At 49.3% G+C, this 16,650-nt stretch overlaps 1 protein-coding gene and 1 long non-coding RNA gene across 2 annotated transcripts; both read right to left on the bottom strand.

Annotated features, from left to right (window-relative positions):
- Positions 1–186: 186 nt before the first annotated feature.
- On the bottom strand, positions 187–12,936 carry LOC135386890 (uncharacterized). The gene is made up of 3 exons (XR_010420692.1): positions 12,619–12,936; positions 11,846–12,072; positions 187–266 (listed from the first exon to the last, which is right to left on the bottom strand). It is a non-coding gene; the product is annotated as an uncharacterized LOC135386890 (long non-coding RNA).
- An 890-nt stretch (positions 12,937–13,826) lies between these two features.
- On the bottom strand, positions 13,827–15,977 carry LOC135389354 (uncharacterized). The gene has a single exon (XM_064619411.1). It carries the CDS (start codon positions 15,975–15,977, stop codon positions 13,827–13,829), a length of 2,151 nt encoding a protein of 716 aa, XP_064475481.1.
- Positions 15,978–16,650: the final 673 nt, after the last annotated feature.

Below are 16,650 nucleotides of genomic sequence, written 5' to 3'. Positions count from 1 at the left end.
TCGGAAGCAAAATACCGATTGCAATAAACTGTAGTATTTAATAACTGTATCTTTATGAGATGACAACTTCTACACGGATAGCGGCGGTTGTTCGCGGGAAATGCAGCGCTTTAGTGCAGACGTCTCCAGGCCGTGCAGCCATCTTCACAGTAAACAGCTCCTATGGCGTCTGTTACAACGTCCCATCTTTTGCATTTCGTTCGCTGTTACGAGGAAAAGTCTCCACAACGGCCGTCGTCCCTTCCAACGTGTCCTCCGTCTGTGCACTGCATGAGCAGACAACAGGAAGCGGCATCAGAGAGCGAGCAGTGTAGCGCTCGAAAGTTGATGTTTGCTATTTAGTGACCGCTCCGGGTGTCTCATTCTCCCGATTTGAGGGCGCCAAAAGAGGGGCGCCTACTTAACGCACCCATTGGTAACGGCTGTCACGGGGGTTTTAGAACATCAGCAAAATAAGCAGTTGCGCTTGTCCGTGTAGGACGGCCGCTCGAAATTTATTCAGAGATGTTATTGTTGTAGCATATGTGGGATGGTTCAACACTGACAATCGAGTCCCTTGAGATTCCCGAACGCTCCTGAACTCAAATGAGGTGCCGTTGCCACACGCCAGTTTTCGACGATCATTGACAACTGCTACATTTCTCCATCGAGAAGCTGCGGGACGACCGTCACAACATTCATTTTAGAGTGAGTAATAGGCACAGAAAATCAAACTGTGGAATCGTAACAATCCTTATATGTTTTCTCACAACACGCATGAACAGCATCGTGTACGTTTCTTTTCGCTTTAAGGCTTCGGCCCCACTCCTCTTGTGAAAACGGCCATGTTTACCAAGAGATTGCGCCGCTCCTATTTGTCTGAAGTTGGAAGTATTGATGTCGTAGGAAAGCATTTTTTCTATACAAATGCGCACAGCACCCTTTTGTTTATACATCGCTCGGCTGTTCTACTATAAAGCGAGGAACATGACCATATTCTCATTTTTTTCTCATCTTTGCCAAGGTTTTACGCGAAGAAAAAAGAAAATAGCGCTATGTAGTTTTTGCAGCGTTGTGTCCTGAGATACACAAAGTGTGCCACAGCCCCGTACTATTGATATTTGACGTAGGTGATTCATAAACACTCCTAAGAAACCCTGAAAAAATGGATTTTTGAGCTTGTCATTTAGGATTGTTCTAGAGTTTGTTTGAAAGCAAAATCCTCACTGAAGAGAGACAATTATGCACAGAACAAATCCTGAAATTTTCACCGTAATCGGAGTGTATCAAGGGAAGCCCGAATGCCTAAAAGCTACCCACTCACCGTCCAGCGAAACCAAAACTGATGGGCTGTGGCAAGTGAGATTTACCACGTAAGTTGGTAAAAGGGCAAGGGTGCAGGCCAGCTGGTACATGGTGAAAAAAATTTGGAACCCGAGAAAGGGACAGAGGAGAGACGTGTGGTGTCGTCCCTCCTCTGTCCCTTTCTCGGGTTCCAAATTTTTTCACGTAAGTTGGTAACCATGGTTTGTAAGTTCCAGCCTTCCCCGAGAGATGTCGCAGGCAAATACCGAAAGAAGACGTTTTCTGCTACAGCTGTTGCTGCACTTTTCGTTGTCTTCTTTTCTATTTTTGTTATTTTCTGTCACGAACTGTCTGTGAATTATGCCGTTCATTTCCTTCATTCTTTTTTTTTAATGTAGTGTATTGGTTTCATTGAATTGAACTCGGGAACTTGCCGTCAGTCACTGTAACCGAGGCGTCAGTCTGCGAACTTTTTTTCCTTTTCAACCGTATTTATCTTCCTCGTGTTTTTTATTATTTTTAGACAAAATGCGAATGGTAGATACCAAAGCACGCAAACTCGCGAACTGAAAGTTCCTAAGCTCAATCCATATAGCAAACAGTGCGCTTTGTGCCTTTCGCTCTCCACAAAATCTGCCGTGCAGTTTTGGTTTCGATAAAGAAAAGTTGGATTAGCTTGTCAGTATTATCAGCATATTTACTGGAATTAAGATGAATTAAATACGTCACGGCAGATTACGGCAAAGGTTCACACTAAGAAGACTGCCTACCGCATACATTTTTCCGGCTTATATTTTGAGTTTCCTTCGCTGATGTGTATCTTTAGCTCCCTTCTGCAGCTGTATTGCTTGGAGTTTGAGTTTGCTTCTTGGAGGGAAACTGTATTGCTTCTTTCAAGCACAGACGCACACAAGAAATACTCACAGAAACAAAAACTGAAAGAAATCTCAAACTTTCACTGTAGACCTAAAGCATTTACAACTAAGTGGTTTATTTCCTGTTACTTCAAAAGTGCAACAACACTAATGTGGCACCTACACCCATGTGAAAGTTTTGAATAGGTAAGCAAGTAATAAACGTATCATAACAGTCAAAGAGACCATAGAGTGAAATATAACCTGCATGTACTATCGTGCAGAAATTGGCTTTGCGATGACACACACACACACACAATCACTTTTCCAACTAATTGAAGACTTACGGGCAATAAGGGTACACGTTGTATTGGGATTGCGTTGTACTTACACCATTATTGTCCGTAAGTCTTCAATTGATTTCGAACACTTTTATAAACTTAACGGTGGCGACCTTCTACGTTCACCGAGGAAAACAATGGTCCCGTATTGGCGGACAGGTATCGCGTGATAGGTAAGTACTGCGTAACGGATTTGAGACAAATTACTAGAGCGGCAGATAAATATGCACTAAACTCCCGAAATATTCATGCAACTATGCATAAAAAAATCGTCGAAATTAAAAACTGTGAATAGTATATGCCATGTCATCCATCGTTCTTAGTATGAAGGCAATCTATCTAATGATTATTTGATGTAATGAATATATTAAGGGTCACGCGGTAAAATAAAGCAGCCTTCGTTCAGTAGCACACTCTCAGAAAAAGGGTGTGAAAAGGTGGTAACTTCTACAGTTACCACCTAGGTCAACATAGCGTCCGATAAAGGGTTTAAAAGGGCGGTAAAAGCAATTATGATATATCCAAATTGCTACAAAAAGGCGTACGCCCCCTTCGCTCACCGAATCAGAAGTGGTAACCCTATCATTTGTGGGAGAGAGTGAGGTAGCAGGTAGAACTTTGCAACCTTTTAGGCGACAAATATTACCTCCTGAAAGGTAACTGCTCCACCCTTTTTTCTCAGAGTGCACACAGTAAAGAAGGCTTGCGCCAGAGATGTAAATCATGCATCTGAAGGCTTTGCTTTTGGCACTGCATCACAGTGCAGATTGAAATACAAACACCGCCCCTCTCCGCAACGGTAAAGAAAGTTGCGAAGGCGAAGTATCGCCCACCGGCCCTGGACGGGCAGCGAGCGCACTCCGACAAGCTGCAAGAAAAGACCTCGAACATTTTTGGGTAGTATTTCGCGCAGTGGAGCACCCGCGGGGTGGGAGCTGAACTCCACATCCCACCGAAACATCGGAAATATTCTATTCTGACTAAAATTCTCGCGAAACAGGAACGGAAACATAGCAGTATATGCATTATGTGTTCATTTTCATGCAGAATATGCCACGACGTGTGAAACATGCTTTTATATGCACCAGGGACCCTTCTAGTTGGTCCCAAAGCGTGAATATTCGTTCGCAGAATTCGCTGTCATCCCCCCCCCCCCCCCTGCGCCGGCGCACTCCACTGCAATGCTGAGTTGCTATGCGGGAAACGGCCTTACATGAAATGTATACAATGTGAAATATAGTTTGTGCTAGTTAACAGCGAAGCAGAATAAAACTTTTAAGATGTCAGCATCTAACACGGAAGAGCACCCTGCAAAGAACCTCTGAAAACATTAAAGGCGCTAGCACAATATAAACCTAATGCAGTCAGGTGAAATCAATTTGAATGCATTGGGTTTCGTCGATTTTAGCACATGGCCCATTTTTGGACTATGATTTTTCGCCAAAGACAGTCAAATTCTTTGAAATGTCATCACATATTTTGAGTCAGTACGTCCTCTAGGCCACATATCAACCGTTACTACCGTAACTAACCATTATTAATAGAGCGCCGTGCGCCTCTAGTAAACCTGTTTTGAAGAATAACATTAACTCTTGAGAAGTTAAGCTGTTGTAACCAGTAAGAATATCTGCGCCATCTATTGGCCTTTCTCTCTCTCCGCCTCTCTGTGTCGTCTGTTCCTCTGTCATTACTATAGAGAGCGGATTTAACTAATTTAGCTAAAAACAGAACTTCACCGCATCGCACGCTGTGCGCCAACCATTGCTACGAACGATAGGGTCATAGCTTCTGATTCGAAGAGAGTGGGGTCGTGAGATTTTATTTTTTTTATTATACTTCTCTTTGCATTACTATATATCCAGATTGTCATAAAATAACGTGCGCCTCCCTCTCTCAGAAGCGATGACCTTATCATTCGTGGCAATGGCTGGCGCACAGCGTGCTATGCGATGAACTTCTGTTTCTAGAATGTAGTCGCTGGGCAGTTGCTCACGTTCTCAATAAATGTCATCTCACGATAGATGGCGCCTCACGGTTGTCGAGTTCGCGTCTTGAAGTACGCAAATTTTGCTTGACGCTGCAATCTTTGAAATTAGATGCATAATGTAGCATCTAGAGACTTCGTGTTTGTGTCTGTCCCTTCGTGTTCCCTAGTCTCGGGGTTTTTACATTATGCATCATCTTCACCAGCTCGCTTGCTACCTATCCATTTTTTGTTTGAAATTAGATTGCGAAACAAGAAAAAAAAAGCTCTGTACAGCAGAGCTATTGGGTATCTGAAGCGTGCAAGTTACACGCTTTCAGAAACAACAATTACTGCGTGAATGACGATGACAATGACGATGACAGTTTCTGTACCAGTCACTTTACACAGTCCACAGCCTGCCACTCCGAGATTTGTCGGTTTGTTCCAGCCTGGTTTTTGTCTTTTTCGGCGCATATCACGTAGGGCATCCCGTACGAGGCGAGGAACTAGCATTCCTGTTTTGAGCTACAACGCAACTTCCCGGGAGATTAAGAAAATATTGGAAAGAAAACGTGGAAAGAAAAGTGAAGGAGAGTAACGGTGTTGTTCCTGGTGATTCTTGGGGTAACTGACGGCATTCGTGCCCTCAGTATGCCCTCCACTCTGTGCATCATCGCATGAAGCTTTCATCTGTCATCTACGCAACTGATTGCGCCTTACTGATTGCGATATCTTGAATAATTTTGAAATTATGAGCGTTCGAAATTACTACAAATTTTGTGACTCGACCTGTCTTGTCATAACACCTTATATACGTACAGCAAAGAGTTCTACGCCCAAACGGACTGATCGTTGTGACGTCATCAGGGCGCGGTGACGCTGATATAAACCATTTGAACATAAAACGTTGAAAGATACATCTCTTAAAAATTCCACTTTTTTATAAGTGCTAGCGCCGCGAAGCAACTGGGGCTATGAGCGGCGTACAGATGTGGACAAATGGAGAAAAGGATAGCAGAAAGGAGTGGGGGACAGGAAGGTTAGTATGCGTCCTGGGCCGACTTCAGTGGGAACTGTGCCGACGTTCGTATGGAAACTCTTCGGAAAACCTCAGACAGCACAGCCGGTGGTAGGATTCGAACCCACCACCTCCCACTCTTCAGCACGACCTCGGCTACTAACAACGAGCAGGACGCCCTAAATTCAACTTCCTAAATAAACTTTTAAAAATAAATCGCGCCGATACCGGCGTGTTCAAAATAAACTCTGAAGGATAAACTTCGCAAAATCAACACGTCGAGACAAATCTTTCAAAATCCATCCTCTCTCGTTGGTGGACAACCGCAGTTTTATACGTCCACGTCGGAAAATATAGTACGCTCTTCATTCTTTGATGATGATGATTCTCTCTTCACTCTTTGAATGAGCACCTGAGAACGACAATTTCGCTTTACCCGAAAGGGGTTGTGTGCACATTCTCCGTGATTATACGTATAGATTGAGAAGTTATACCCGTCAAAAATCACGCGTTACGAGTTAAGTTACCGTGTGAAAAATTTAACTAAGTTAATAACGAAGTTCTTCAGCCTGAATGTAGCTCGCAGTTACTGAGTTACTTAACAAAAAAAAGAACGAGTTACTTCCAAGTTACTTCGGACACAAAATAGCAGTACACAGGTGGAGCGCGCGTGAGCATGCAGTTTTCGGCCTTGAGTTGCCTGTGGAGGAGTGCAGCGCGCTTAGATCGTTTTCGTTTATGTCGACAATTCGAGCGCTTCGCATCTTACGCTATCTCATCGTTCTTTCACCGTTAGTTAGTTTATTCTTTATTTCGCGAGTCTTTTATTTTATTTGTATTTATTTTACTCTTCTTTCATTAATTCTACTTATTTATTTGCGGCATAGCAAGCCGGCATCCCGTTTGGCTGACCTTTCCCCCCATTTTAACTTTGTTTTAATTAATACCCCCCCCCCCCCTGTGGGCGCACAGTGGTTCAGCAATGGTACCGGTTCTTACTTTCTGAATAGAACAATGTCATTGATTGAATACCACGTTCTGTGGCATATAAAATGCCATGAAAGAACCCGAGAGAAAGCAAGAAAATAAGTGGGCGTGAGTGAAAAGCAGATTAAAAGTAACTTGGAACTTGGCTTAAGTTACTTTGGCAAAGTTACCTGAAAAAGAAACGAGTTCCTCTGAAAGTTACCACGGGACAAAAGTACCGAGTTAAGTTACAGGTTACCAAAAAAAAAAGGAACTTAGTTAGAGTAACGAGTTATCTTGAACTCTGATTATACGTACTTCGTACATTCCCATTTCTACTCTAAAGGAGAACACTAAAGAAGGGCACCGATTCGAAGCGTCCGCTAGCTTGGGCCCACGTGTAGTCGCCCATGCCTCCGCCACTTCCACTTGCCAAGACTACGTAGGCACAGTGGTGGATCCAAGGGAGGGGTGGGGGGGCATCGCACCCAAACTGTCAGTTTATACATTGCATTTCCCTCTCTCCCCTCCCCCACTACGCGCTTCGACAAAGAAACCCCCGCCAACACCACCCAAACCGAGGGTCTCGATCCACCCCTGCGGAGGGGGATCTATTTATGTCCACAGGAAAGGTCAGCCAGAAAGGACGGCTTGCTGTTCCTTAATAAATGATTCGCTAGAGCGTGTGTAAAGTGGAAACTTCCTCTGCGACCGAATGGCTCATTATTTTTGTGTTTACTTCTCCCCGCACTTCGCGGAAAACGACGGGCTACCGTGGTGTTTTACCCTTGTTGATGAAACTCCCCACTCTCCAAGGCCGAAAATAAAGTTGTTGTTACCCTTGTTCCTCCCACACACGTGGTCTGGAAGCCATCACCAGATTCTGACTTCAAGACACGCAGGATCGGGTTTCTGTGAGCCGCGCCTCGCACATGTCCGTAGCCGACGAGAAGAGGTAATAAATTTTGAGTTCGAAGACGTTGGGTCAGTCGAGCTAACGGTTGTGCGGGGGGTGTTGTCTTGTTATATTTTTGCTGAGTGTTTCGTTTGAATAGCGCGAAAGGAGGACATCTGGGGGACGAAAAACAACCTAGAGAGCGGGGGAGTTTGGGAAATGAGGGGGACTTGGCCTGCGGACTCCGTAGCAAACGGACCTGCTCGGAGGCTCGGAGTGACTTTGCCATATCATGTAAATCTTGTCCACGTAAAATCCATTGCGGTAAATAAACCTGTTGCCAACTATTGAAGATCGTCTGCTGTCGAGTAACTGCAACACAACCGTCATCATCACCGACAACTGGCAAGCCACGGGGATTCAAGAGAGAGGAGAAAAGAACCACCTTTACTGGCGCAGTCGACAGGATCCCCATCTTGGCCAGAGGAGCAGCAGCGATTATCAACACGAAACGGACAGGCAGGTCACTCATAACCGCAGCCAAGGACAGCAGTATGGGCTGCTGGTGACGACGAGCCGTGACAGCTGAGTAGGACGAATCACCGCGACGGACAGCGGAATCGGAAGCACATCTGCGACGGACTGCAGTAAGTGCGATTCACCCGACAACGTTCAGCAGCACGGCGACGTCCTGAATCACCGCGACGGACAGCGGAATCAGAAGCACATCTGCGACGGACTGCAGTAAGTGCGATTCACCCGACAACGTTCAGCAGCACGGCGACGTCCTGAATCACCGCGACGGACAGCGGAATCGGAAGCACATCTGCGACGGACTGCAGTAAGTGCGATTCACCCGACAACGTTCAGCAGCACGGCGACGTCCTGAATCACCGCGACGGACAGCGGAATCAGAAGCACATCTGCGACGGACTGCAGTAAGTGCGATTCACCCGACAACGTTCAGCAGCACGGCGACGTCCTGAATCACCGCGACGGACAGCGGAATCGGAAGCACATCTGCGACGGACTGCAGTAAGTGCGATTCACCCGACAACGTTCAGCAGCACGGCGACGTCCTGAATCACCGCGACGGACAGCGGAATCGGAAGCACATCTGCGACGGACTGCAGTAAGTGCGATTCACCCGACAACGTTCAGCAGCACGGCGACGTCCTGAATCACCGCGACGGACAGCGGAATCGGAAGCACATCTGCGACGGACTGCAGTAAGTGCGATTCACCCGACAACGTTCAGCAGCACGGCGACGTCCTGAATCACCGCGACGGACAGCGGAATCGGAAGCACATCTGCGACGGACTGCAGTAAGTGCGATTCACCCGACAACGTTCAGCAGCACGGCGACGTCCTGAATCACCGCGACGGACAGCGGAATCAGAAGCACATCTGCGACGGACTGCAGTAAGTGAGATTTCTCCGCGACGGCCAGCGTAGACAACAGCGCACGGGACCGCCGCAACGGACAGCGGCACCCAAGCAACTGCGACGGACTGCAGTGAGAAAGAGTCTACAGGCAACGGTCAGCGCCGAAGACGAGGTACGACACCATCGCAACGGACAGCGACACTCAAGGCACAACTGCGACGGACTGCAGCGAGAGTCGCCGTACAAGCAACGGGCAGCAACAGGAACTTCGGACAGCCAACTGGGAGTGGACGGCGTTGGAGCGCAGCTAGCAGGTAGGAGATTACTTGCACTCCTCAGGGTCCAGTGTAGTCAGTGACAAGTATAGAGTTAGCTGGCGCATGCCCACGCGCAGTGGTACGGTTTACACTGTTAACGACGGGGGGTTGGTAGCGGCTAACATGGCGTCGGGTCAGGGTGACACACCAACAGACAGTCAGGATGGTATCACGCCGGCGTGGAGTGATCTTTCGGACGTATCACTCGAGCGGCTGAGACTAGAAATTGAACTGGAAAAGCAACGGGCGCGGCGCGTGGAGTTAGAAATATCACGCGCAAACAGCGAGAGGTTGTCCGGAAGCTCATCACCCCCACCGGTATCCCTGGAGGATACACTTGAGCGCTACGCTAAAAAACTGAAAAGCGTGCTTTTGCCGTTGCCATCCGATCTTGAAGTGCCGGTGTGGTTTGATGGGATAGAAAGGATTTTTCGATCCTATAAGGTACCGGCCGAAATCCAAAGCCATCTAGTGCTTCCTTTGGTTACTAAGCGAGTAAAGCACCTCTATTCCAAGCTCTCTACAGGCGAGCTAGACAGCTACAAGGCGGTAAAGGACGCCGTGTTAGAAGAACTGAGGTTAGCACCGGCAGAGTACCGGAAACAGTTTCTAATGTCGACGAAATCGAAGGATGAGGGATGGTCACACTTCGCGTCTAGACTCAAGAGTTATCTCATGTACTACGCTAGGTCGTGTGACGTCGACAGCTTCGGTGACTTAATCGAGTTGGTAGTAGCCGATCAGTTGAAAACCGTGATCTCTCCCGCGGCGTACGAATACGTCAAGATTCAGGAGGGGAGCGAATGGGTCAGCGCGGCAGAAATTGCAGAAATGGTGGACGCCTTCGAAGAGGCAAGGGGTATTGGAACGGCGAGTGGGGACCGTATGTTACAGGCGGCGGGACGACCACCGCAACGCGCAGAGAAAACGGATGGCAATCGAGGCCAAAATGCCGTACGATGCTTTATTTGTGAAGGGCCACATTTTGCGCGAGACTGCCCTCAGAGACAGTCAGAGGACAGGCACGTACAGGCTGCCGTGAATGTGGCTACCGTGTCGGCCGCGCCGGATTACGCTGGAGTTAACGTAGCTGGCGATACGTTGAACCATGGAATGAATGAATACAGGACTAACTACGCAACCGCGTAAGGGGCGGCACAGGTATCTGAATTGCAGACTGTCGAACTGCGTAGTGGGAGCACAATAGTACAAGCTGTGGTGGATACAGGTACCGAGCTAACAGTAATGAGGTCCAGTTTGTTTCCAAATGAAAGCGCGGAAGCCACGGAAAGTGTAACGCTTGTGTCGGCATTTGGTCAAAAGGTCAAAGCGAAATCGGGAACATTGTCGCTTTGCATACCCAGAGATGAAAACAATCACCGCGGCGCCGAGGGATCAGGATCTATACTCCGCGCTTTTACGGAAGAATTAGCCCAGGGTACAGACTGCTTTCTCTCGGGAGGAGCATGGGAACTCCTGACCTCAGGTACGATGACTGAAGCAGGAGCCAGCACAGCAATAGACGCTGATACTCCTAATGTCCAAGGGGACAAAACATGCTTCAAAGTAGGGATAAAGGTCGCAGAGTCGGACGTAGCCACACAGGAGGCGACGGAAGCAAAACCGCGCACGGTCAAATACGGGTTGTTCGGACAAACAAAGGGAAACAACTCTAAAACCACAGCCATGAGGGGGCACGAGAGACACAAAAGTCATAACTTAGAAGTGACAGACTGCGGGTTGTGCTGCAGGGAGAGCAGGCGGCGGCCTGTACCTCTGCAGGCCGTCATAAAAGGGCGGGCGGAGAAACAAAGCACTGATACTGTATCGGACGCCCTACTCGAACATTCCGAGAGAGAAATGCCCATGGTGGAGCGGAGCCCACACGGCAGTATCGAAGTACTGCCGAGGTCCCAACACCGCCGTAGGAAACGGTGGAAAGCAAAAAGTGACAACCCTACCGTTATGAACCGGAGGGGAGAAAAACACGCGAATGAAGACGACGCGCTCTCTAGGTTAGTGTGAGGCGGTCTTTTATATTGTGCATGTTTGTTGGACCCCGAATTTCTGCAAGTGGTCTTCTCTGTATATGCTGGTTCGCTTTTGCATAATTCGTGTATTATGTATGTCGTCATTGTCACTAGAGAGAGTCGCACAGGAAGTAGTTTTGATTGTGTCAGAACAAAAATGCCCTGTCACACTCTTGTGGTGGGAGGTGTAAAGTGGAAACTTCCTCTGCGACCGAATGGCTCATTATTTTTGTGTTTACTTCTCCCCGCACTTCGCGGAAAACGACCGGCTACCGTGGGGTTTTACCCTTGTTCTTCCCACACACGTGGTCTGGCAGCCATCACCAGATTCTGACTCCAAGACACGCAGGATCGGGTTTCTGTGAGCCGCGCCTCGCACATGTCCGTAGCCGACGAGAAGAGGTAATAAATTTTGAGTTCGAAGACGTTGGGTCAGTCGAGCTAACGGTTGTGCGGGGGGTGTTGTCTTGTTATATTTTTGCTGAGTGTTTCGTTTGAATAGCGCGAAAGGAGGACATCTGGGGGACGAAAAACAACCTAGAGAGCGGGGGAGTTTGGGAAATGAGGGGGACTTGGCCTGCGGACTCCGTAGCAAACGGACCTGCTCGGAGGCTCGGAGTGACTTTGCCATATCATGTAAATCTTGTCCACGTAAAATCCATTGCGGTAAATAAACCTGTTGCCAACTATTGAAGATCGTCTGCTGTCGAGTAACTGCAACACAACCGTCATCATCACCGACAACTGGCAAGCCACGGGGATTCAAGAGAGAGGAGAAAAGAACCACCTTTACTGCGTGGTCCTGCGGTAGTTAAAAGTAAGGCGATGAGGGGTCAGATGTCTTCCGTCGTCCCACACACGATGTCACAGGCTGCATGCTGAGGAGACCGGTATCACGTAGGTAGTGGAGAAGCGCCGCGGTTACACCACTGGCTCCGTGTACCAAGTAGTGTTGCGAGGGAGATGGAGTACCCGAGGCTGGCCAGGCGAGACTTGAGGTTGTCGCGGAAGGACCTGGAACAGCACCCCTGCGTAAGCAGCATATCCCTGCGTTTAGGGCGAAACAAAGGAACTAACAAAGAAACGTACAACACCAGTCCTTTGCACAACCATGGGCAACATTGTGTTGCCCGTAGACAAACGTACGTCAGAGTTCCTCGCTAGGCCTAAAGACGATTTATTTCGACAGTGTGGATTTTAAGAGCGTAGATATTTAAATGGTTTATTTCAGTAGATGGATTTTGAGGGGTGGAATTTTAAGCGGGGATTTTGTTTAGTTTGTCTTATTTTTAAATATTTATTTCAGCAGATAAATCACGGGCCCCCTCCTCATGTCTCCTGGTGCTAGCAAAAGTCGTGCTTTCCGGGCTCCATCCCCGGCTGACTGCCCCCGTCTCGCCAGTCCTGGACGTCACTTATATCTTCCTAGTTGCCTCGAAACAAAAAGCCGTGAATTATAATACGGTCAGCTAAATAATATTATTTCGGCAAGTCTTACGAGTTTCAATTATACAAAAAAAATATTTTAAATTTCCAAACGTATCTCTTCACTTGACTCACTCCTGAAGGCCGCTCCCTCGAGTTATGAAGGAGAAAGGGCAGCTCAAAAAGTAGCTTTGCCGCGGAGATTTTTTCGAGGCGCATGACTCGGCCCCGCTGTCATCTTCCGCTTTTCTGTTTTTCTTTCTTGCTGTTCTTCCGAGAGGCGATACATGCCTTTCTCCTTCGTGCGAAACGATCGAGGTTTCAAGGCTGGATTATCCTGTAACGACGAAAGCACACGTCGTCACGCACAACGTCACAATAAAACACGATGACTGGAGCGTTCTTGATGGATAATTCCAGGTGCTACGTGTGTTGCTAGAACAACAGCTTGCTGTGAAATATGAGCCCGTGGAACCTCTAGGTATACGGGAACCCAGCAACGTAAACAGAAAAATATTTCGAGTGGGGTTCCAGGGGAATGTTACCTGGAGGAGAATGATTTCACCATGCCTCTCTCAAAAGCATCACCGAAGGTACGATTTCGGGTTAGCTTCAAGAACCCCGGGGGTGACATAAACCCGCCACATTTGTAATTACCATCAAGCGGGTGCTTTTCGCAAAACTGACATCTTCTCCTGGTCACACGTCATATGAAACGCCATTTTGAGGCCATGTGATATTGTTTATATACGTCGTTCAAGAGCTTGCCGAGATATTCCCGTCGGTGCAAAGCGAAGAGATGAACGTATTTTGCCGGCATAAATTATACGGTGCTTCTTCCGCGACATGGTAGCCTATTTCTCCTCAGTTTAAGTAAATCGCATTAAGAAATCGCAAGTGTGTCTTAACGCCCGGTCGTCATCGCATCTTTGGAAGTGCTCAACAGTATACGAGGCCTCATGTACAGAACAGCGCGTTTTATGCGAGACTATCGGATGAAAATAATTACCGAGGTCGAAAGACGCAGAAACGGTGCACGGAAATAGTTGAGTTGAGTTGAGTGGATAAGAAAAGAAAAAAGAAAAAGAGCGAAAAAAAAGAGAAATAGGCACTCATTATACGAGAGCCGACGACTCCAGATCACTTCGGAAAACACATATCTGCATGCTCATGGCTTTGCTCATGGCTATAGAAAATATAGCGTCGGGGGGGGGGGGGTATATATAAGATATAAGTTTAATAAACAGGAGGTGGCGTCCACGCAAGGAGAGGAGAGAGAGAACAAAAAAACCCGGTCGGTTTCTTTGCAGTGGGGGCGAGTGCCCAGGGCCGCGGTTCTCAGTTTACAACGTAACACTCAGTTGGGTGTCCTGTAGGTATTGCAGGAGAGCCCTTGTAACGGCTCCCTGCTGTTGGCGTGCGACGGAGCCGAGAAGCACGGCCAGTGAGAGCGAGCCGTGTCCCAGGCGTTGGAGGCGATTGGCGAGGACAGCGCGGGCTGCAGAGTACTCCGAGCAGGTTAGTAGGAGGTGCTCAACGTCTGCTACTGCGCCACAGGTAGCGCAGCTAGCTGAGCGACGCTTTCCGACCCTGCACAAGTATTGCGGTGTATATGCGACGTTGAGTCGGAGCCGATGCAGCAGCGTTTCTTCTGCGCGGACGAGCTGCTGGTATGGAGCGAATTGCATTGTCGGGTCAATGGACTGGATATACGCATTGGAGCGTACAGCGTCTTCGACAGAGCGACGCATTTCGGAGGCACACCACTCGCGGATCTTTATAAGACAGGCGGACGATGTAAGAGGCATACTAGCTGGCGGGCCGACGTCTTGGTGGGCACGCCTCGCGGCGGCGTCCGCTCGGGAGTTCCCACTGAGGCCTATGTGGCTGGGAACCCACTGTAGCCGCACACCGTGGCCAGCGGCGCAAAGAGAGTCGCATGCGGCGATGATAGCCGTTTGGATGTCGCTGATGATTTTGGTGGCGTGAGAACTCAGGATCTCCAGGGCTGGCTTGCTGTCGGTGAGGATCGTCCACTCTGCAGGTGGGGAGGACGAGATGTGCTGAAGGGCCATATTGATTGCGAATAGCTCTGCTTCCGTGGAGGACGTCTCGTTGGGGAGCTTGTACGCTTTCTCAAAATCTTCGTGGGGCACATAAAAGGCTGCAGCTGCTCCACCAGGTATCACAGACCCATCAGTATAGACGGTCTGCCTTCCGTGGTGCAGCGAGGCTAGGTGTTCCAGGCCAAGTTGATGTGCTACAGGCGCTGGCGTGTCGCTTTTTTTCCCGAGGCCATGGATAAATGTGCATATGGGAGGTTGGTCGAGAGCCCATGTTGGGGTAGCATACGATACGTGAGATGTGGGAGGTGGGACAACACCCTTCAGACGGCGCACTGCGCTACCAAAGGCAGACGCGGGGCTGTCGTGGTCAATGGTCCTGAGGTAGTGGAAAGGGTGCCGAGTCATTAGCCGCGTGTAAATGCGGAGGGTCTCTCTATCTCGCAGGGTGGTAACAAGTGGTTCCCTGGCCTCTGCAAGTACCGAATAAGTTTCCGTTGTCATGGGTAAGCCCAGGCATGCGCGAAGGCTGCGAGACTGTATGTTCAGGAGTTCCCGCTCGTGAGTCGTGCGCAGGCCGTGCAGCACTGGGATGCTGTACCGCAGGAAGCCGAGCACGAGGGAGCTGTGAATTTGGCGAAGATCGCGACAGGTGGAGCCCCAAGACGCTCCGGAGATGCGGCGTAGGACGTTCACTGATCTGCTCGTCTTGACGGAGAGGTCCTTTATGTGCTTAGACCACGAGAGCTGTCTGTCAATAATCACGCCAAGGTACTTGCAGTGCGTCACAAATTGAAGCGGGGTTCCGGCAACATGGAGAGGGTAGCTGGTGAAGGGCCGCCGAGTAAACGCCATGGCGGCTGTCTTGCTAGGGGATACACAGAGTCCTCGGTCGGCAAGGTAAGACGCGGTGGTGTTGAGAGCGCCTTGTAAGCGTTGTTGAATGGCGTCCCGTCGGACTCCGGATGTCCATATGCAGATGTCGTCGGCATAGATTGTGATGCGGATATGCTCAGAGAGGCACGCCGGGAGTGATGCCATAATCAGATTGAACAGCAGCGGACTCAGTACACTACCTTGTGGCACTCCACGGGAGACGGGAAAAGCTGGCGTATCTCCTGATGCAGTACGGACGAACAGCGTCCGGCCGGACAGAAAGTCACGGACCCAAGAAACCATTCGAGCTCCCACTCCCGACTCTTGCAGGGTAGCAACAACGACACTGTGGAGAACGCTATCATACGCCTTCATGACATCCAAAAAGACGGCAACAGTAAAACGTGCTTCCGACTGTTCTTCTTGGACACTGGATACCAGGTCGATCACGTTGTCGATGGACGACCTCCCTTGTCTGAACCCTGCCGTGGCCTCAGGGAAGTAGCTCACAGTTTCAAAGTACCAGGTTAGCCGCGAGTGTACCATGCGCTCCATTGTCTTCGCCACGCATCTGGTGAGTGCAATCGGCCGAAAGGAATCGATGTCATGGGGCGATTTTCCAGGTTTTAAAATGGGGACCACCATTGCGCCGACTTTCATTCTGCGGGAACAACACCGGCGCGCCACGACTCATTAATGAGCCGCAAGAGCAGCTGGCGTCCGCGGAGGGGTAGGTTGCGAAGGGTCTTGTATGTCACTAGGTCTGCCCCAGGAGAGGTGTGCACTGGTGACTGTCTTAAGGCCGACTCTAGCTCCATGGAAGAGAATGGGTGGCTTAGGGAAGGCTCCATTGGCGGATCAGGAACAACTGGGATATCGCAGGCTGACGTGAGGTCGACAGTGGGTGATGAGGTCAGCCTACTGCAATAGTCTTCCGCAAGCTCCATCTCCGAATGACCTGTGGCTAAGGATAGCGACCGGAACGGATCACGCTGAGTAACCGGCTCGGTTAGACCCTTCATCACCGCCCATATTCGGGAGAGAGGTGTGCGTGGCGACAGCGACGATGCAAAGCTTCTCCAGTGGTTCCTGGCTAGTTTGTGAAGGTGCCTATCGACGGCTTTCTGCACCCGTTGAGCTTCTCGTTTGTCATATCAGGGAGGCGGGTTCGACGAGCGCGCCTTTCCGCTCTCCGGCGTGTCGCACGCAGGCGCGCGTACTCCGCATC

Source organism: Ornithodoros turicata, chromosome 3 (genome assembly GCF_037126465.1).
Source record: "Ornithodoros turicata isolate Travis chromosome 3, ASM3712646v1, whole genome shotgun sequence".
NCBI classification, from domain to species: Eukaryota; Metazoa; Arthropoda; class Arachnida; order Ixodida; family Argasidae; genus Ornithodoros; species Ornithodoros turicata.
Note: the sequence above shows the minus strand (reverse complement) of the source record. Positions and strands in the feature narration are given on the sequence as shown.